This window comes from Thunnus thynnus, chromosome 5 (assembly GCF_963924715.1).
Source record: "Thunnus thynnus chromosome 5, fThuThy2.1, whole genome shotgun sequence".
NCBI classification, from domain to species: Eukaryota; Metazoa; Chordata; class Actinopteri; order Scombriformes; family Scombridae; genus Thunnus; species Thunnus thynnus.
Window position 1 is genome coordinate 5,728,544 of NC_089521.1, and position 21,317 is coordinate 5,749,860.

The 21,317-nt window shown below is 40.4% G+C and overlaps 1 protein-coding gene across 2 annotated transcripts; it reads right to left on the reverse strand.

Moving 5' to 3' along the window:
• Positions 1-4,597: 4,597 nt before the first annotated feature.
• ca5a (carbonic anhydrase Va) lies at positions 4,598-20,711 on the reverse strand. Of its 2 annotated transcripts, none has more exons than XM_067588846.1 (7): positions 20,188-20,711; positions 15,625-15,822; positions 14,469-14,587; positions 11,518-11,613; positions 10,461-10,523; positions 9,490-9,648; positions 4,598-8,147 (listed from the first exon to the last, which is right to left on the reverse strand). In XM_067588846.1, exons 1-7 carry the CDS (start codon positions 20,327-20,329, stop codon positions 7,977-7,979), a joined length of 948 nt encoding a protein of 315 aa, XP_067444947.1. In that variant the 5' UTR covers positions 20,330-20,711; the 3' UTR covers positions 4,598-7,976. The 2 variants fall into 2 exon arrangements, with proteins under 2 accessions (XP_067444947.1, XP_067444948.1); XM_067588847.1 differs by lacking the exon at positions 20,188-20,711 and adding an exon at positions 15,975-16,682.
• Positions 20,712-21,317: the final 606 nt, after the last annotated feature.

Sequence of the window (21,317 nt, forward strand, 5' to 3'; positions counted from 1 at the left end):
AGCACCAGACTCTGCAGTTCCTCTCAGCTCTAGGATGTGTTTTTTAGTGCCTTTTAGCTAATTGTTTTGGTTTTTCGGCCACAACTACTTTCTTCATTCAGTCTCACTGCTCTCGTTTTCAGAGGCAGCAGGTAGCTGCTTTCAGTGAAAAAGCTCTCATACACCCAATGTAAGCCATTTGCTCCAGTGACAAACAGTTAGCATCTAGCTGTTCAACATGGCAGAGCATTTAGCTGCTAAAGAACTAGAAATGAAGCCCTGTGTTGTAGGGAGTTAAGATGCCGAACATGAACTGCAATGTCCCTGGTTCAAGTTCGGGTTCAGGGACCTTCATTGTTTGCTTTTGTCATTTCCTTGACATCGCTCTAATATCTATAATACTAATATAGCTGGTTGTTTTTGTGTCTGAATAAAATAGCCTCAAAACTGTCAGTAGTAATTTGGAAGCCTTGTAAAGTTAGGACAACAGACGGTTGCTCAAATAATGATCCATGGACAAGGGAGCTTTCAGAGTTATTTTCAAATTTTGATTTACAGTATAGAAATCATCCCGAGCAATATGTCACACCGGACTTGACCAGAGCTCAGATATCTGTTTGTGCTCAGTTAAGATGTGATTTCCTGTCTTTGCTTTGGCTGTGGAAACTGGATGCTTCCATTCAGTCCCAGAAGAGGACAGAGGGCTCCTAATGTTGCTCCATATCTGCTGGTGACACATGCCCCAACTCATAGGTCAGTGTTGTGTTTACAGCTTGTTCCGCTGCCCCCAGGTGGCCAAAAGTAAACTAAAACTGCTTTAAAGCAGGTATCATTTAGAAGCAGTTGAGAGTAAATATGTTGCATTCCGAGATTAAACTAAACCAGCAAAACTTGAATTTGTCAATTACCAGTCTTGCATAAGTATTTATTTTTTTTATATTGAGAAATCTAAAGGGTTTATTACATACACCCTAAATGTACCCGAGTAACTGTAACACAGGACATGAATTTCTCAAGTCCTTTGTCTGAAATATGAGAAACACCAAACAAACACATCAGAGAGGCTGATGAGTAAAGCTGGAGGAAGATGAGGAGGAAGAGCAGCTGGCCTGCAGTTCAGAGGGAGAAGGGCCTCTTATTGTAGGTTCCTGTTTATATCACTGCCTGCATGGAGAACTGGAGGGGTTCGTGGGTTGTTGATCTAAAACAGAGAACAGAAGGACGGCAGGAAGACATGCGCTCTGATTAGAATCTGCTTGCTTCATCTTCTTCTTTTCATCTCTCTGTTTCGTTTAGGGCCAGTGAACAAGGTCACTATGATGGTATGCTGGCATACCAAAGCACATTAAATAGTTAAAAATAATCATATACACATTAGGCCTGTTAGCTGTCTTGATAGCCGAAGAAAGAAAAGATTAAAGATTAATTTCAAATGATCTCGCTTCGTGTACAGCCAATGGGCTGCGCACCTTACTGCTAAAACCCTTTATTCTCCATGACAAAAACTTCCTTGAAGAGGTTGATTTGCTGACAATTTCCTGTTGATACAATGGATTTTAACAGATAAGGCTGGCAATCCCATGAAAATACCAAAACCAACAATCAATTGATTCCACTAACAAGTATTGTTTGTGTAGCCTGATATATCTTATTCCTCTGTTGCCCCAAAACAATTTAAAAACACATTAGTGAGCCATACCTTTGCACTGGCTGACATGTTCCTTCATTACTATGAAAACACATTGTAGTTTACAGCACACTTTTGCACTCATCCTGTTGGGAAAGTTTCCTTGAAATACTATTAATCCAAGGAAATATGAAATGATACCATTAAAGCAGACTGACAGACTGTCTTTTTGAGCTCCTCATCATCTGTGACAGCAGTAATTCTTGGTTGCTTGACAGATGATTCAGTCCACAGTCTGTTTCTGTAGAAAAGACGTCAGAAGACTCATTTTCACTTGTCATGAATATATTTCCTCTGTGGCAGAAAAAGACATTACACAAGCCTTTGTAGCTGACAGACTCTATAGACAATACTATAAACAGACTAGCCTAGCAACAATGAGGCTACGAACAACAATAATGCAACACTCTTTGTAGAAGCTGGTGTTACACAGGTGTTCTCCACATTCAAAAAGAATATCAGATGTTGTGAACGTGTAATTGTCTAGCCCTCGAATAGATGACTCCCACTTCTTCAAAATATAATTGGCAGAATAAAATACTGTCCTATATTCAGGTCAATATGGTAATCACTAGAGCACCAAACGTGTATTAATCCACAATTGAAAATAGTCCTCAATAAATGCACTATTTCCTCCTGTTTAAGTAATCTTTGCTAAAAGCTACACTGCCCAGCTGTTTTAAAAAAATATTCAGCATTTTTTGACATCTGAATTATATATTTATGACTTGTTTTTAATGATTTACTACGCTTTACTACATATAGTACATATCAATGGGCTTGAGATTGAGTGCCACAGACAGAGTAGGGAAGTCAATATATTGCAAGACGGACTAACACAATGTTAGTTTTGGGGTTTTTTTGTGGGATTTGCTGACAATAAGAAGATATAATTTCACCAGCCTTTTCCTTTCTTATTTCACTATGTGTTGTCAAAGACAGGACCATGTGTTTGTATAAGGACCAGATCTTAGGGCAACAGAGCTTGTCAGGAAAAGAGGAAGTTGAAAACTACCCTGTTAGCAGTTATTCAGAGATGTGATCACCTCAAACAGGACACAGACAAACATATGTGTGAGCCAGTTTTCGGGTGAAACCAGCTCAGCAACATCCAGATCCAGATTGTGCTGTATGTGCAGCGTAATTAGTCACATTTCATTCAGCGGTTCTAAAATGTTTTCACTTTGACTACAAAGACACATGTGTATGCATAAAGTCACACACACATTGTACTGTTCAAAGCTTAGGGGTCTCCAGTCAGTCTGTACAGATTCATACAATCAGGGGAAACCCAGTAGAGACGGACTGGTGTGTCCCTGTAGACCCAGGCCCCTCTCCCCTGCAGCCAAGCATAATAAACACCCCCAGAGGTCAGCTTCAATCGCCATCTCTTTGGTTTGAATTAGGTGGAGGACCATATCACACCCGGCCGTGGTAACAGTGTATAACAGAGTAAACATCCCACCCATAGGACCCCAGGTGTCTGGGTGGGGGCCATCAAACATCCCCTCTTCGTGTCAGGGGGCTTCAAAGGTATCAGTGGGGATGGGGTGGGGGTTTGATACAGAGAAGCAGTGACCAACATTTTTTTATTTTCAAACTTGTTCCTGCTCTGGTTCAGGTTTAGAGAGGAATTGGGTCAGGTGGGTCTGCTGGAAGAACAATGGAAACATAGCTACTGAATAATTTCATAGAAAAACTGGGACAGTTTGTAAGCAGCAGCTTTGTCAAACATGGTCCCCATTTTGGTGTTTTGGTGTTCTGAGTTTTTCAGGTTTGGTTGTTTCACAACATTGAATCAAAGTAGATTTAATGTGGCTTTACCCTTTAATGTGATTAAATTAATTATATATATAAAAGTCTAAACACATGTTAGCATTTACACACAAGTAGTCACACCTGCCAAGTCAGTATTTAGTAGATGCACCTTTGGCAGCAGTTACAAGCTTGAGTCTGTGTGGATGGGTCTGTATAAACTTTGCACATCTGGACACTGAAATCTTTCCCATTCTTCTTTGTAAAACTTAACAGCTCAAGCTGTGTCAGATTCAGCCACAACGTGTGGCTGGGAGTGAGGTGTGAGATCTGGCCTTAGACTCTACCACTCCAGAATCTTTATTCTTGGGTTTATTGTCTTGCTGGGAAAAACAAGTCTTCTCTCGACTGGCAGGTTTCTTTCAGACTGTGCCAGGTTTCCCATTCATTTTGCTGCATTTATTTCCCCCTCTACCTGAAACCATCCAGGACCTGCTGCAGAGAAACACTTTTCATCAGGTGGTGGCAACATGCTTCATGGTGGGGATGCCGATGGTAGTTTAGCATTTAGTCTGATGGCCAAAAAGCTCACTTTTGGTCTCATCAGACCGTAGAAGCTTCTTGCTGCTGACTTCAGTCTCCCACGTGCCCTCTGATAACTGTAGCCAAGATGTCTTGTGAGGTTCTTTAAGAGTGACTTTCTCTTTGCAGCTCTCCCATAAAACTGTGACTGGTGACGCACTTGGCCAACTGTTGTACTGTCTCTCCAGTCTCAGCCTCTAAGGGTTGGAACACCTTCAGAGTTGTCATTTGTCTCATAGTGTCCTCCCTCACTAGTCTCCTTTTTGCATGCACACTCTATTTCTTAATGATTGATTTAACTGGACTCTGCCTGATAAATATACCTGTATCTGCAACCAAGGTGATTTCCATTCAATTGACTTCTGAAACTAATTGGCTGGACCAGTGATGATTTAGGTGTGTTCTGTTAAAGATAGTGAATACATAGATGTCTACTGTGGTTATGGGGACACAAATATAAAAAAAAACAGATACACATCTTTTTTTACATCACACATGATTTTATTGATGTACACAATCTATTAATGTCAGTTTCTTCAAAATCATCTTTACATCTATATCATGTGATCAACACGCACGCCATTTTTTCAACTGTTGTTTTCTACATTCCCCCAGAGAGCAAGGGTCTCTGGGAGCAAAACACTTCCTGGTTGCCCATCTGGATGGAGGCCTATAAGGAGGCATCCAGGTGGAGCAAGGCATGCTGGGTGGGGAGATGGACCTAGTGGAGCCCCTGCAGGACAGGAATGTTGGCCTCCCACTGAACAAAAACAGCTATAATATGTACTGCATATGGTGTACAGCATACACAACTAGATGTTCAATGAGCCCGGGGCTAACACACCTGCTAAAACATCACACAGGGATACAGAAGGCAAGAGGTACAGATGATGAAAAACATCATGAAGAAAATACAGCATGGTGACATCATTTTGAGATATATCGCATCTTTAAAAAAGGCAGACTCAGTGATACAAGTCAGGAGAAGTCCAAGCAGATTGTGAATTCCTGAAGACGCACGAGATGCAACAAGAAAATCACCTCAAATGGATTTCTGATGCTGTATCACTGACTTTAACAAAGAAGAAAATTTAGACAAACAATTTCCACAGACTGAACATTTGTATTGGAATATATAATTATATTCATTGCATTGATAAAAAATAAAAAAAGGCATAATAAAGAAGCTGAACATGAATATAATGCCATGAAACATGAAGGCAGGTCATGGTGTATGATTCAAATACATCAAATACAGCTGTACAAGATGAAGGCAGTACTGGGTCCCTTGTCTCCATGTTGTTATAATACATCAAACATACATTCTCTATTGCATTATGTGTTCAAAAAGCAAGCACGCAGCATTCCCAGAAGTCCACGCTAAAATCCTAACTGCTTTTCAAATATCTTCTCAAACCTGCCACCTGCGGCCCCTTCAGTGTTTATGTAGCGAGTCTGCGGCCTTCACAACAAGTTAGCGTCGCTCAGTGCACATCACTTAAGTGTCACATCTTTTCAATGCAAATCCAGTTAGTATATTCAGTGTGTGGCTTCATGCTAGGCCTCAACTGTGGAGGACCTACCGGAGTGTGTATGCCTGATGTGTGCCTCTGTGTGCGGGGAGGACAGGCTATTTGAAAAGGGGTGGAGGGCCAGTTTGGACAGTTGCTTTGTTACTGAGGGATTATAAAGACAACCGTGACCTCTCACCCCTGCCTCAACCCCACTGTATGTCAGCGGAGGAAACCCACACGCAGGATAATGGCCATGTACGCGCTCTTTGAAGTGGTTTTATAGTTTTTAGTGCAATTATAGTTTCTTGTCTTGAAGCAAGAAATGTGAAATCATACAATTCTGATAAACAGTTTGTGTGTTAATTTCTGCTTTCTTTCTCCTTTCTACCTTTCCATCTGCCCACCTTTCTCTTACATCTTTTCTTCAAATCTTTCTTTCTCTTCCCAACAAAGCTGCAAAGTAAGATTCATCCGGTGAGCCACTGGGCCTGTGCCAAAGCAAGCGGACTGTCAGACTTCTTTTACATGATGCAAGGTTGTCTGGGCTTGCTCTTAAGTGCAATATCCTCATCTGCACTGAGACAACCTGCAGCGAGACAACTGCAGCGTTGTCATGATAAGTCCTGAATTAAGTTAAAAACATAGAGTGCTTGATTTACCTTCAGTTTCGAGTTTATAAAGCTCTGGATAAGGTACATCAAATACACTTTAACGTAAGTAGCTCAAATAGTGGAAGCAGGCAAAGTGATATACAAGGCTGCTGTGCAGTTGTCAGTTGGTCCCACTGTGTCACCTGTCTATACTTAAATGTATTTACCACAGCTGTTAAAGGTAGTGTCCTTTGTGCATTTTCACTTTATTTTAAAATAAAGATGGTAGAAGTTCAGACTAGTTAGGAGTCTCAACATAACATTTGTGATTCTTTTCACCATTTTCCTGAACCGGAAACAGCTTAATTTAATTTGTCCTATCACGCTACTCTGATTCATTTTTCACAAAAATAAACAAACATGAGAGGACAGAAAACTGACAAAACCAGACAGACGGATGAAGATAGCAGATCTTTTTCAATATCAGCCCGATTCAATGAGTCGACCTGGATGTTAAAGCAGGTCCAGGTTTACCTGATTCCTCTACAATGTTCCTCAGCTGACTGTCTGAAGCACAGCCGTGTGACGATGAAGGAGCTCTGCTTTCAATCACTGACTTACTTCTTTCAAACGAAGAAGAATGAGGTGAAGAGTTTCTTCTCCTAAGTAAACATCAGCTGAGTCTCAAATGTTACTGTGAGCAGACGTCACGTGCTGTGCTTGAACTGTAGCTGTAGAGAACAGGTACGGAACAGAGATACTTCTCATGCTCAGATTGTGTTTGGGGGAAACTCTGCCGATAGCAGTGAGTCATGCAGACAACATGTAAGGCACTGTGGTTATGATACATGAGACTGAAGTAAGACAGAGTTATGGAAGAAGAACTGCTCATTTCAATCAGAATATTCCTAAAATACTACAGTATCTTGGCATGTTTGTGCGTATTGGTAACATTCTTCTGAACAGAAGAACCAAGGCTTAATAGAGTTCCTTTACTGTAGAAAACAAATGCAATAAAAATATTGAGATGTATTGAATACAGCAAAACCTATTTGTAACAGATCGAGAAAACATACATTCTGTTCCTCTTAATAATGTATAGATGACTAAATCAGCCATAAACCCAACGAGCATCCATAAAAGACTTAAAAAGTGACATTGTGGTATAAAAAGCTTGACATTTGAAATATATGTATTGTGCTGGAGAGACACTGCCCAGATGAGAACACTAGTATGTTCAAATCTCCTGGGTGTTGTGCTGTAAACTGGCAGCAGCTCCAGCCTCCTTATATGGATAAAACCATCACCACCGGGAAGTCAGAGCAGACTCTGCTGAAGTAAAGACTGTGGCCTGCACACAGTACAGTTGAGTTTGCACCTTCAGCTTATTTTTTACCTTAAGTTGCAGGTACAACCTTATGTATAGTAACTCAATAAACCGTAGATTTATAATAAATACAATTCATGTTAATAAAAATCAGTAAAACTACATATTTTCCCCACAGCAACCATCCCTTATTGGTTATTGGTCAGTCAAACCAAAATCTGAAAAATCTAAAGAAAAATTTAAAATCTCGACTAAGCAGAAATACGCGTCTTCCTACATCCTCTATGTATAACTGTTAACTGTTTGTCAATTAAAAAAATCTTTTCACTCGATGACAGAGGAACAGCACTTAGCGTAACTGAAGTTCCTCGGAGGAAACGTTGTCATACCGTAAAGTATGTTTTCAGCTGCAAATATTCATATCAGCAACATTGTGCTGTGACGGAACAAAGTTTGTGGACAGTAGTTTTGGTACGGTTACTGTGTGTAACGGTGGTCATGTGTTACTGTGTGAGAGGATGTGTGTACTGGTTCTAGCAGCGTCAGTGGGTGTGATTGTCGCCTTCGGCTGACGGCGACTCCTGTAGGAAGGGGGTGAAGGAGGAGCGGACGGTGCGACCCCGGAGAGGCTGCTGCACGCGGAAGTTGTTCACCATGCTCTTCTGTACCTCCTCCTCAGCCGAGGTGAACAGAAGGCTCCGGAAGACCGCCAGCTGAAGGGGGCAAGAAAAAAAAGAGTCTTAAACAGGCCTCGTGTTATGAGGTTTAGTGAAAGTTTCCTCATTGTGCAAATAGTTGGACACACCTAAACGTCATTAGCATTGTTGAAATAAGGCTGAGCTACTGAACAGGGTTGTCTTTTATATTCTGGAGCCCATTCTTAATGTCATTTTGAATAATTGCGACTGAGTCAAGCTCTAGAGAAAGTTTTATTTGGAAAAGACAACAAAAGCCTTCTAGCAGTTGGTCTAGATTTCAGTTCAGCCTTCAAGGACGTGTTTTTCAAGTGTGTCTTAAAACAACAGTCGGGTGTTCATATAAACACTGAAAGAGGTTTTCCTCACTGTAATCATTCCTCTTGTTCATACTGGCTGTGAAAAGATCCCCTTCAAATGTGCTTTCAGTGGAAGTGATGGAGGCCAAAACTGTGTTTTCACACAGTCATTTTGTGCAAAAATGCATTTAAAAGTTGATGTGAAGCTTATATGAGGCTTCAGCAGTCTGAGTTAGTCATATCAAGTGGATATCTGGCACATTTACAGTCTTTTTACCATCAATTCCCTTTTTGTGTTTCCCTGTTGAGCTGTGGTGGAAGTATAGTAACAAAAAGATGAACTTTGCCTCTAAAAAGACTGTAACGATGAAACTTATCTACTTGATTTGACTCATATTAGTTTCATATTAGCTTCAGATAAACTTTTAAATATATTTTTGCACAGAAGGAGGACTGTGGATTTTGGCCAACGTCACTTACATTGTAAGTGCATCATGAAGGGATCTTCTAAAGGTCAGTATGACCAGGATGAATGATTACAGCAAGAAAAACATGTTTCAATGTTCATTTGGGCTCCTGACTGTTGTTTTAAGACAGACTTGAAAAAACTGTGAACTATCCTTTAAAATGGGTTCATTGATTAACTGGCCACTTGGATGTGTTTTCAGAACAAGCTGAAAACACATCTGATCACAGCAATACACAGAACTTAACAGGAACCATAGACCATCATCTAGTAACTACACTGATGATGAGGAAGAGATGCATCAGGACGTGACTCAACACAGCAGTATTTAGAGCAGCAACACCAGGAGAAAAAAGAAATCCTGTTTCTTACAAGTGAGAAAAATCGAGGCTTAAGGCTCAGTGGGTTTCCGTTTGCCGGCTAAAATGACAAACGTATATCACTGTGGCTAATTGTGAATGAAAAGATACATCCCTCTGTACCACCACAGTATGACCACAAGTGAACTATGTGTTTTAGTGGTTCAGCAAAACTAGCGGAGTGGCGATTCTTCTCATGAAAGCCAAATTACATTGGTTATCACACACAAACACACCTGGTCGTGGCTGACTTCTATGTGCTGCTTCATAATGATCCAGGTGACAGACTCTGTCAGAGGAGGTGTTGTCAGAGAGCCGTGGTACGTCCAGTAGTCATCGGTGTTGCTGGGTAACAGACAGGCAGGATCGAACCTGGTAAACTCAACTACACTGTCCTGCAGACAGCAAGAGACGAGCACACGGGACACAACACACGGTCAGTTAAGGTGCCTGTGAGGTGAATTGTTTTTAATATTACGGCCAGGAAACAAACAGGGCCGAGGTGGAAACTTGTTGCACTGTTGACGCAAAGTTAGTAATGTGTTGAAAGTGAGTATGACACAATGAATGGATGTATTATTCAGCTGTCACACTTTATCAACTTACTGGACAAACAGCAACCTTATCGTCCATTATTAGTGATAAGCAGTGTGGTAGCAGTGCTTTACAAGGACAAACTATGACCTCAGTTCAGTCACCTTCAAATGATACAATCACCAACATAAAAATAGACATGATTTTAAGCTTTATATAGCTTCTAATGGTAACTACTAGGATGTACTGTGTACTGTTTAACCCTTAGGATGTGTAAATAAAATTAAGGACTTTCTTTAGTAATAATATGTGTAATACAGCTGTAGTTCTAAGTCTGATTCTGTGTAGTTGCCTCATTGCCTGCAAAGCTGTTCTTTGATCCATGGCCAATCTAATTTGTCTTATCGTCACATGCAGTGGATACAAAAACAGGAATGTGTTACAATGATTTTTGTTCCAGATTTACTTCCTGAGTTCAGCTCCTGGGACTACTTGGTCAAAGAGGCCCGTTGTTACTCATACATGTTCTGTTGCCTTGTAGAGGTCTGTCTGATGACTCCTGTATTGTCTCTAATGAACCACTAGAGGGCGTCAGTACCTACCTTCTGATAAAGTGCTGTTACTGTAACTAGAGAGAGAGAGAGAGAGAGATTGTGTATAATTGTGGACTGACCTTGTGTCTGATTGCAGGCAGAGCGTCAACCAGTTTCTGCAGCCCCTCGTGTCTCTTCCCCACCTACACGAGGATTAGACATTAATCTGGATTGTAGTCACAGTGCAAAGCTGTATACACAATATCAGAGTCCCCACGGTCCTTTAAGAGTCTTAAAATGTCTTAAAATATATTCTTTTGTAGTTCAAGGTCCGACGATGTCTTCAAATGTCTTCATTTGTAAGAGGGGAAGCAGTGAACTTTGTTATGTACAAAAACAATGAGGATAAATATTATAATGTCAATTATAATAAATCCACAAAAAATAAAAACAATGAAGTCCAGCCGTCTGCAGAGCGACTTTGTGAAGCTTTCGCACGCAGGTATTTTTTTAAATTTCAGCAGTCATGCCTTCAGATATTTCTGCTTACTTGTAAGATTAAATTGACTAGAAAGTCCTGATTCTTTTGAACACAATTAGGAATAGAACTCCATGGTTTTATAGAAATGTGATTGACTAAACACATTTTCTAATTTTAGATGATTGTGATTCTATAGCGCTACATGCGGGAAAATCTCATTGAACTATTTAGAAATGCTCTGGGAATTATGTGTACTGTGTAGTCTATAAGTTAGTCTATGAAGATTTCAAGGGGGAAACACAAGTAGGCCTGTGTAAAGAGGGTTTAACTGTTTGCACCCTTCTACTGTTTCAGCAGCTATGTTTATATTCAGCCATATCTTCTTATATTATTGATCATACCATTTAATATCTTCTCAATCATATAGTCATATTTGCTGTTGAAATCAAAAGCTTGATTGTGAGGTTGTAAACAATGTAAACCTTTATGCCTGAGTGCAGCAGCTACATCACTTGCAGGTTATATAGCCTAACTGACATTGTGCTCCTTGACATGTTCAGGCAGATTAAAGAGAAATGTACATGTTCATGCAACATGTCTGTCTGTGTCACTCAATGTTTCCCCTGTACTTATTTCAGGGATTTCAAAGCGTGTGTGTGTGTGAGTGTGTGTGTGTGTGTGTGTGTGTGTGCGTACAGTATGTGTGTGTGGTGTACCTTAAGAAAGACTCCGATAACAGCCAGCCCATTGTCCTCCATCACTGCCTCCTCGAACAGACTGTACTTGTCAGAGTTCCAGTGGACCAAGTGGAGCTGAGGACACACATAGTAACACATGAACTCACGTGTAAATAAGTGTGTGAGTGTAAACTATAACCTTGATCTTTTTAACCCCTCCGTCCTGATCCTAGACTCACTCTGTGTCCTCCAAATGACCCACTAATTCCTCCTCCCCTTCCTCTGTCTGCTCAAAATACATTTCTCCTTGTGGCTGACTTATTTTGAACTTGCTGTGATGTATTTTACATTCTGCATTATACATGTATTGTATTATATTCTAAGAAAATAAAATGAATGCAGAGCTCAAGTAATGGCAGTGCTTGGATAATTGTAGATTAAGTAGCAGATAATTGTGTTAATTGTGGGAAACACACACACACACAAAGGCCATTTACATGCAAAGATGAAACAAAGTTGTCAGTCAGGACTGTAACTTGATCCTCCGCACACACGCAGTCGAACAAAGACTGCTGAGTGATGAGAACCCATGACGTAGACACATTCCCAGCACCACCAATAAGGGCTCAGCAGAGGACACATACATGACGGAAACACACACAAACACAAACAAAAAAACACACAAACACACACACACACAGTGAGTGGAACCTCCTGTTACATAAGTGTGCTTAAGTTTATGGAAAAACATGAAAATAGATGTTCTGTGGTAAAAGGTGAGTGTCAAATCCCACCTGGTGAGAGGCAAACACACCTTTTATGTTTAAGTTTGGCTTTATTGACATAAAGAGAAACAGCTGAATCAAAGCTGCAGATGTATGCCTGATAGCAGCGATACAGCCAATAGAGGAGGAGTAACTCTCAGTATTTTTCCATGCATTTCAAGAGGGGGACATAAATAGCAAAAAGTGCTTGAGAACTGAGTCAACATTTACACTGTTTAGATAGTGCAATGTTGGATGTTTGTTTTCTTCTTTTAACCTTTAAGAAAACATTTGTTCTTGTGGAAAGTGATTGCAGAGGATTAAGTGTAAATTTATTCTCTTTCTCTCTTTCTTTCTTTGTTACCTGCTTTCTATAGTGCCTATACTGCATATCTGACTTTTTCCATTCAGTGGCTTGGTCACATGACAACACACACACACACACACACACACACACACACACACACACACACACACACACACACACACACACACACACACACACACACACACACACACTTGTAACTGCGGTGCCTCTGTACTTAGCATGCTACAATAACAGGGCTTTTTTACAGCAACTGTCTACCTGCTATTTAGAGTTTTTCACTAAAAACAACTTCCTGCTGCCAAATAGAAACAGTTATATTTTGGGCCATAAAACCAAAACAATGAGCTGAAAGGTGCTGAAACGCACCGTAGAGCTGAGGAGAACTGTGGAGTCAAGTGAAAAAATCTATGAGTGTGAGCCATTGTTAGTATAAAAATATTTGTTATAGCAGCTTTAAAATGTTAAATGTGACTGTATCAGAGAGGCTCACGATGTTGTGAGGCTCTGTAGATAAAAGCATCTCCTAAATGGTAAATTGATATCACCGAGATATTGTTTTGCTTTTTTGTCAGTTTTACAGCACAAATCTTTTGGGAAGGATATTATTACAGAATATATTCATACTCTATTTCATACTTTGCTGCTTCCCATGGTGTAGTGTTTATGTGACCGTCTATTAGGGGTGCAACAGATCACAAAACTCACAGTTTGGATCGTATCACTTATTTGAGTCATGGATCAGATCATTTTTTGGATCAGCAAAAAAAAAAAAAAAAGGGGAGACAAATAAAACTTTGTATTCCATATATTCTGTTAAACGCTTACAGCATGGAACTGTTGCCCATGGTCTTAAATGAAAACAACATTCAAGATGTCCAATGTTTAAAATATATAAAATATTCAAAGCTCAATTGTTAAATTAAATTGCAATATGAAGCATGATACCTTCCTCTTTTAAACATGGTAGTGAATCAAACAACAGCCTGTGTCCACATCATCAAAACTGGATGATAACTTACAAACATGAACACACGTCTTGTCCTGCAGCTTAGCTTGTTGAACGAGCCACCAAACAAACATTCACCGGGGAAAAGTGCACCGCTAACATCAGTTAGTAGCTACGTAACTAATTAGCTGCTCAGCTGCAGCACATTAAACGGCGTGTAAACAAAGCTGCAGATGTTACTACCGACCCGTTAAATGCTGGTTTAGTCGTTGCTCTTCAGAATCCCTGTTAGCGACGCGCTGTCTGTCTATGACTTGTACTTACAGCAGTTTGTTTACTTTATTTTAAATGAGACATTAAATTTTGCAATTAATCCGCGGTTCACATGCATGCTGAACTGTGAGGGGTGATCCGTACAGATCATGGATCAACTATGATCCGTAGCACCACTACCGTCTATTGCTACTGCAGCATCCCAATATCAATGATTATTATCAGTTATATAATTCAGTTACCTTCTTTAAATCCTTCAAATGACATCTACTCCTTCTCCCTCACTGAAAAATCCAGAATCTATGAATATGTACATTTTTTTGATTTCAACAATTTTATTGTTGGATGCAAGATATCTCTTACTTCACTGTGTATGTGCATATCACACTATTGTAAGCTGCATAATGGACCACGATGGGTTTCCAAACTAGTTGTGATGTCATAAATCCTGTACAAACCTTAAACTGAGATTTAAGCTGAGCTCAGAGAAACTTTCCCCCTGAATGTGAAAACAGTCTTCTAGTGTCAAACTCTGCACAAACATCATTCTGCACAGTGAAGCTCAAATATCCAACTGAAGTACAAGAAGAAAAACACATTTTTGAGTGGAGGGGCACTTTCAGTCTCATGTGAACTAACAGTATGTGTTTGTGTTTGCATGCTACAGTACAGACAATACCTCTGCGGGAAACAGCCTCCTGTCCACGGTGTGTTCTGACCCCCAGGTGTTGTTCTCACCCCAGTGGAAGTGGAACTGACACAGCCTGAATTTGTCTTGCAGGGGGCCACCTTTCAGCACTGCGCCGGGGAATGAGAGGACATGTGGATCAGTGCATCATACTTTTGATTCTTACTGATTTCACAACCCTACTAAAACCATACAAAAGGGACAGTCACATTGGATCACAACTGGAACTGTCTGGCATTTATTCTGATGCAACCTGAAAGAGGAAATGATTACACACACACACACACAGGGCGTCTGCTGAGAGCAGGTTATTCAGACAGTAACACTGACCCAGAAACATTGAGGAAACATTATCTTTAGAGGCTGCAATTAACCTTAAAGCAGCAACGCCTGCAAAACCACCGACAGATAAGGGAAAGATACTGCAGCATAACATGTTGAACTCAAAAAATAATCTCAAGTTTTAGTACCTGCTGTCATGCCAAGATCCCTGCATTGTTTCTTTGTTTATATTACTGTAATAAAATACTGTTCTTCACATTTCACTGTTATAAACCTGTTTTTGTTCTCTCAGCACCAGAATAAGGTCATAACACAAAGCCTGGGAGCATGTGACTGCTATAAACTGGTTGATGTTGCACCTCTAAAACTACTGTAATGCTTACCAAATAAGTTAAATAGCTCTATATTTAGAGAATTATGGTTTGCAGTCTTTTGATGCAGCCCACTAATTATAATCAGTAGTCTATAAACCTACTGACACTTTGAAACAGTCTATATTGCAGTTCGTGGGGTCAAGAGAGACACATGAGTCACATGACAGTCACCAGACGCACGTGGCAGTTGTGGTTTTTATCAGCGGCTTTCAGTGTAGCATTGATTACTGGCTTTTCCTACAGAGTGAGGGCTCTTAAAGAGGGGGTGTAGAGGGAGATTATCCCCTTGTGTAGATCAAAATATGCATTCCCCATGGTTGAGAGCTCCTTTCAATCTGTCCAGATTTAAAGGGAAACTGCTGACTTGCTCTAAAATCTACAACACAACACTTAATATGAAAGTGAGATGGAACAAACCATAGAGTGACTCATAGAAATGAATGACTGGGCTATTAATATAACCTATTTTGGGAATATGTTTGTGAACTTACTGGACTTGTCTGTGGTGTCATCATACTCAACCAGGAAGGAGTAACCGTTGTTCCAGATTTGCTGGCAGGTTTGCGGGTCGTAGTCGGTGACCAGAGGCTTCATCTGCGAGTCAAAGACGCTCTTTCGCACCACGATGTCGATGGGAGACTGGCGATCGCCTCCGGGTACCGCGAGGGGTCCCTGCCACATGGGATGCACTGGAGGAGAGGAGTGGCAAGAGGAGGAGAAGAAGGAAGAGGATGGAATTGAAAAAGTTGAGTTGGAGGAATTAGAAATAGAAAAACAGACAGAACTCACAGTGTCCGCTGTACATATGAAGGTCAAACAAGAAAAAAATGCTGACACCTACTTTTCATGTTGTACTCTGCTGCTTCCTGCATTTTGCAACAGTCCATTTTGAAATTAAAAAAAAAAAAAACTCAAAGTTTCCTCATAAAAAATGATTCAAACTTCAGTGATAGTGGTAGATAGACACACACAATCCTCTCCCGTCTCTCTGAACTGACTGAATGAAAAAGGAGCAAGTGAGCAATAGTACTTCCTTCTAGTCTGCTTACTTTTTTTTTTCCTTAAAGGAAATCACAAAATAAAAAAGAAGTGGGCTGGCTGTACAGAAAGTGACACGCGGAATGTCCTGGCACGCCCCCAGCTCCCCTCCACAGCAGGAGAATCAGACCAGGACCTCTGGCCGGTCAAACCGCCAGCTTGAGCCAACGTCTGTCAACGGGACCTGACTTCTAATTACCCGAAACCCCACTTTCCTTCCCTTCCCCCCCTCTTTCTTTTCCTGTTCCCTTGAAATCCACCCAAACACCAAAGAACATTAAATCTACTTTAACTCCACTCATAAAAACATTAAAAAAAAAAAAAGTTTCCCTCTCTTTCCTCACCATAATCTACAGAGAAAACTTATCTTTCAAGAATAGTTGTCAGAGGCACAAAAGCAGTGCAGTCTGTTGTTTTCCTCTCCATTCATCCAGCACGGGGCTTAAGGTTTCCGCTGAGAGCAAAGCTGAACAGGTCTGACTGGGAGATGACCTTCATCTTCATCAGATTTCAGCGACTCCTCCTGGGGGAGCTGGCCGCCTGACTCTGTTATTGCTCATGCTCATTCACTAGGTTAACTGTCAGCGACGAGGCTGTTCTGATCGCTCTGTGTCACTCTGTAGTGCTTCTGTGGCGCAAATCAGAACATTTCAAGTGTGTATGAAGAGTTCTGAATCTCTAGCTGTGTTTTCTGTATGAAAAGCAGAAAGTGTGGATATAGTGACCTGTTCAATCTGAGCACAGGTTTGAGTCCAGCAGTGAATATCTGTCCTGCAGAGGTGCCCTTGTGCAAGATGCTGAAACACTGCCTATTCACTGATTTTACTCAGGATGAAAGCTTTAAAGGACAAGTTCACAATTTCTCAAGTCTGTCTTAAAATTATAGTCAAGTGCTCATATGAATGCTGAAATATTTGTTGCTTGCTGTAATCAGTCCTCCTGTGCATACTAGCTGTTCATGAGATCTCTCCCTAGTGTGCTTTCAAGGTGATGGGGGACAACCACAATCCTCTTTTTGTGCAAAGAGGGAATCTAAAGTTCAACCAAAGTTAACACTAAGGCTTCATCAGTCTGACTTACACAAGTCAAGCATCTTCCAAGATTACAATCTTAACTCTTTCTTTGTGTTACTAATCTGCCGCTGCAGCTAAACAATGAAACGCTGTCTGAGGAAACACAAAGAGGGAATCTGTACTATAGAGACAGAAAGCCATGTTATTTCACTCAGACTGCTGAAGCCTCACATTTACTTCACATAAACTTTGGAATATATTTTTGCACAAAAAGAGAACTGTGGATTTTGTCCCCCATCACTTCCATTGGAGGCATGGTCAGTATGATTACAGCAAGCAAAAACTGAAAAAATGTGAACCTGTCCTTTAAAGCCTAGAATGCTAACGCAGCTTTCTCAATGGACCAGCGTCCCAACTTTTAACATTTGGCTTATTTACTACACAGCTCATGCTGACTTGACAATACTTGATGCAAAGATTGCTGTGCTGTTTTAAAGTTATCTGTGAGATTTTTCTACCTTTCAGGAAGTCAATAGTTTCCATGCATTTTGATGCAGAATGAAAATCACAGCAGTTGAAAGTGCAGGCATATTTAAATGTCTGCATGGCATTATCATGCAACAATAACATGCATCTGACAACAATAAAAGCGCACAAGATTGACACAAGACTGTAAGTGTATGACAGCTGAATTACACACTATAAAGCACTGAATGGCTTCAAGAGCTGCATGACAGCAGTTAAAAATGTAAGACGCAATAAAAAAAAAAAAAAATTATATTTTTAAAAATCTAAAACACTAGTACACGCCTTGGAAAATGATTGACAATAATGTAAATACTGTACGGTTCATAGCAGATTGGCTGAAACATGCAAAGCCAGTAGTATGGTACTTCAAAGGATTGCTCAATGTTTTCACTGAAACTACTGTCCACTGATTCACCTTGTTAACACTGTTCCAGAGAAGATGTTGATATCTCAAAACCCCCACAGATAAGACTGAAACTATCTGCATTACATGGTGGAACTGACAGTAAGAGGAAAAACTATCGGGTAATTTAGGTCAACTGAAAATTCCAGTTTATTACAACTAGGAATTTATTTTTGTAGGTGTGGCTGTTATTGCTATCTGCCATGATAACACTGGTTTTACTGGGAACACAACAACATCAATGTCAAACTGGGCAAGAAACACAAGCAGGAAGACTATCAGACATTTAAGCCAGATTATCTAAATCACTTTATCTGGAGGTAAAACTCAAAATGAGCACACCTGAAATGTTGGTAAGAATTCCTCATTGCACAGGAAAACTTAAACTTGTTTCAAAGTTTAACCCCCCTGACCTGGGGGTTAGTTGCCAATCTGTGTGGTTATGTGACTGTTCATCTTTCTTTGTTTTAACAATGTTGCTGCAGTTTGAGATCTTGGCCATTAGCTTTTAATGTTATTACAACAGAACAGAAATGACCAGTCCAAGAAAAATAGGATGTTGTAATAGTCGGTTTAGTTGTAATAAACCACAATCATCATGCGTATTATTATGATGGCAGGATGCCTCCCCACTTTCCTGTGAGTCAGATGTTTATACCTGAGGATCAGGCAGAGCAGAAATGTCTTTTTGTGAGAAAAAGTAAGTGGATTGGGATAGATCAAAAGGCAGGCCCTACGGCTAACAAGAAACCCAATTTCTTGGGGACCACTTCAAAGCCAAACCAAAAGCACTTTCATAAAGCTTTGTCCAGCCAGTGTCCTGTACAACAAGCTTGTTAAAGTTAAATATGAACTCTTTATTGTCATGGATATTGGACATAAAAGCCCTGACGCATAGATCTACTACGTTTTATGCATGTGGACTTTGTTGTTGGCACGAGATGGTGAACAAGACAAGGCTTCAGTTTTTAGGTGTGGTGAGGAAGTTGTTGTGACTTGTCAGACGAGTTGAGGTGTCTCAAATATTCAAAGGCCATTTGAAATGAAGGGGAATGACTCATACAAAAGTACAAAGGGAATAAATGGGACTAGCATGCAACCTGTTTATCATGATGTATCCTGTAACTACACAGTAAAGAATGTGGACTAGAGCTGCAACAATTAGTTGATTAATCAATAAGTCCATCGACAGAAAATTAATCACCAACAATTTTGATAATTGATTTATCATGATCTGCTTCCACCTTCTTAAATGTGAATATTTTCTGGTTTCCTTAGTCCTCTATGATAATAAACTGAGTATGTTTGGGTTGCGGACTGTTGGATGGGACAAAACAAGACATTTAAGGGTTCATCTTGGGCTTTGGGAAACAGTAGTCAACATTTCTCACCATTTTATGGACTAACCAACAAATCAAATAATAGAGAAAATAACTAACATGAATCGATAAAGAAATCAATCATTAGTTGCAGCCCTAAGATGAATTTTAACATTTTATGCAGCATCTATCACATGATCCACCTAGGTGCAGAAATTGTGCATTTACAAACAAACTGACATCATGCCTGACACTACACATATGTAGTGAGTGAACATACAGGCTCCTATGTAGGTCAAAGGGCTTAAAGGGCCCCTATATGCTGCAGTGATCAGGGGTATCAATATTTCCTTGGAAAACCTGGAGCCAGCAGTCGGCCTCAAACACAGCACAATCTACAGAGAAGTGTCTACTCCAAATCCAGCGGTGAGGAAAGTCCAGCGCGAGCTTTCCAAATGCTCTCCGTGCACGTTTTTTCAGATGACAACAAAAGTGAGTGACCATTAACAGATGCTGCCGTGTGACCCGCAATGAAAGAGCCATAGTGAGACCCAAAACCCCAACCACCGACATGCTGATACACACACACACACACACACACACACAGACACAAACACACACTGCCACTGGGCGGTGTTTGGCATTAAGATGTGCTCTTTGAAGCTGTAAGACAATGAACATCTGTGTTCACACGCTAGAAAGACGATGAGCACTGTGCACAGCTAAAACTTGTCTAAATAAGTAGTTACTTACTCTGAGACAGCACATATTTGCTGGAGCACGCCGTGAGGTTGCATCTCCTGACGGGCGTTATGCGGTGACTCTTGGCTTGTCTGACGAGCTGTCGGTGTAGCTGAGAAGCCAGGGGTCTCATTACCGATGACAAAGTCACCATGTTTATGAAGCTAACGTTACCAGCGTCACTACAGGCGGCTACAAAATGCGTTCAACGTCGTCCTGCTGTTATATTCGGAGCTAACGGTGAGCTAAGTGTTACTAAACTCCACAAAAGTTAGCTCTCGGCGCACAGCCAGTTCAAAAGGTAAACTAACGTTATCGGCTGGTTGTTTTCCTCTTGTCTCTGCCCTCCTACCGTTTGACAGGAGGCGGGGGAAAGGGCAGGCTTTCGCTTTGCATACATTCAAAATGTGGCCGGAAAAGCCTACAATAGTTTCAACTGAAGCTAAAGCGTAAATTTAACCCGGTTAAACAGTGTCCATGCCGGCCCAGACCCCCGGTAAACGATAAGATAGAGCCGCCGTTTGAAAACTGTTTGCTCTGCAGGACGGGAGGGGGAGGGGAGGAGGGGGCAACACTGCGGACCAATCAGAGGCCTCCTCTGAGGGGCGTTAGCAACGGAAACACATTGTCAATGTAACCTGAACACATCACAGCATGTATGCGACAAGATACCTTTCTTTATATATATACAGTTATATTTTCATATGTCTGCATGTTATATTAATAATAAAATATAACTGTAACATTCTGATAATAATAGAAATAAAACATAACCTGTGTAGCTTAATAAATACTTATTGTAGACACTTTACAACTGTTTATTGATAGCCCCACTTAAAGTATAATGACAGTTTGTTACAATTTGTTATTTTTTATTTGTTTTATTTGTTTGTTTACCACCGTTTTATGAACCCTGCTTTTCAGTAATGGTCAGTGGTGGAATAAGTACGCAGATCCTTTACTTCAGTAAAAGTAGAAATACTACAATGTAAAATATACTGCATTATAAGTAGTATATGTAGTAAGTCCTGTTGAATTTCCCCTCTTGGGATCAATAAAGACTTATCTTATTCAAGGTTTTACTTCAGTAAAAGTACATAAGTATCAGAAATGTGTACTTGGAATATCAAAAGTAAACGTTC

Coding starts and splice junctions, on each gene's coding strand:
- ca5a (XM_067588846.1), bottom strand. CDS start 20,329: ATGGTGACTTTGTCATCGGTAATGAGACCCCTGGCTTCTCAGCTACAC. Junction 14,588..15,624: donor TGACACCACAGACAAGTCCA/GTAAGTTCACAA, acceptor TCCCCGGCGCAG/TGCTGAAAGGTGGCCCCCTG. Junction 8,148..9,489: donor TAGAAGTCAGCCACGACCAG/GTGTGTTTGTGT, acceptor TGCCCCCTTCAG/CTGGCGGTCTTCCGGAGCCT.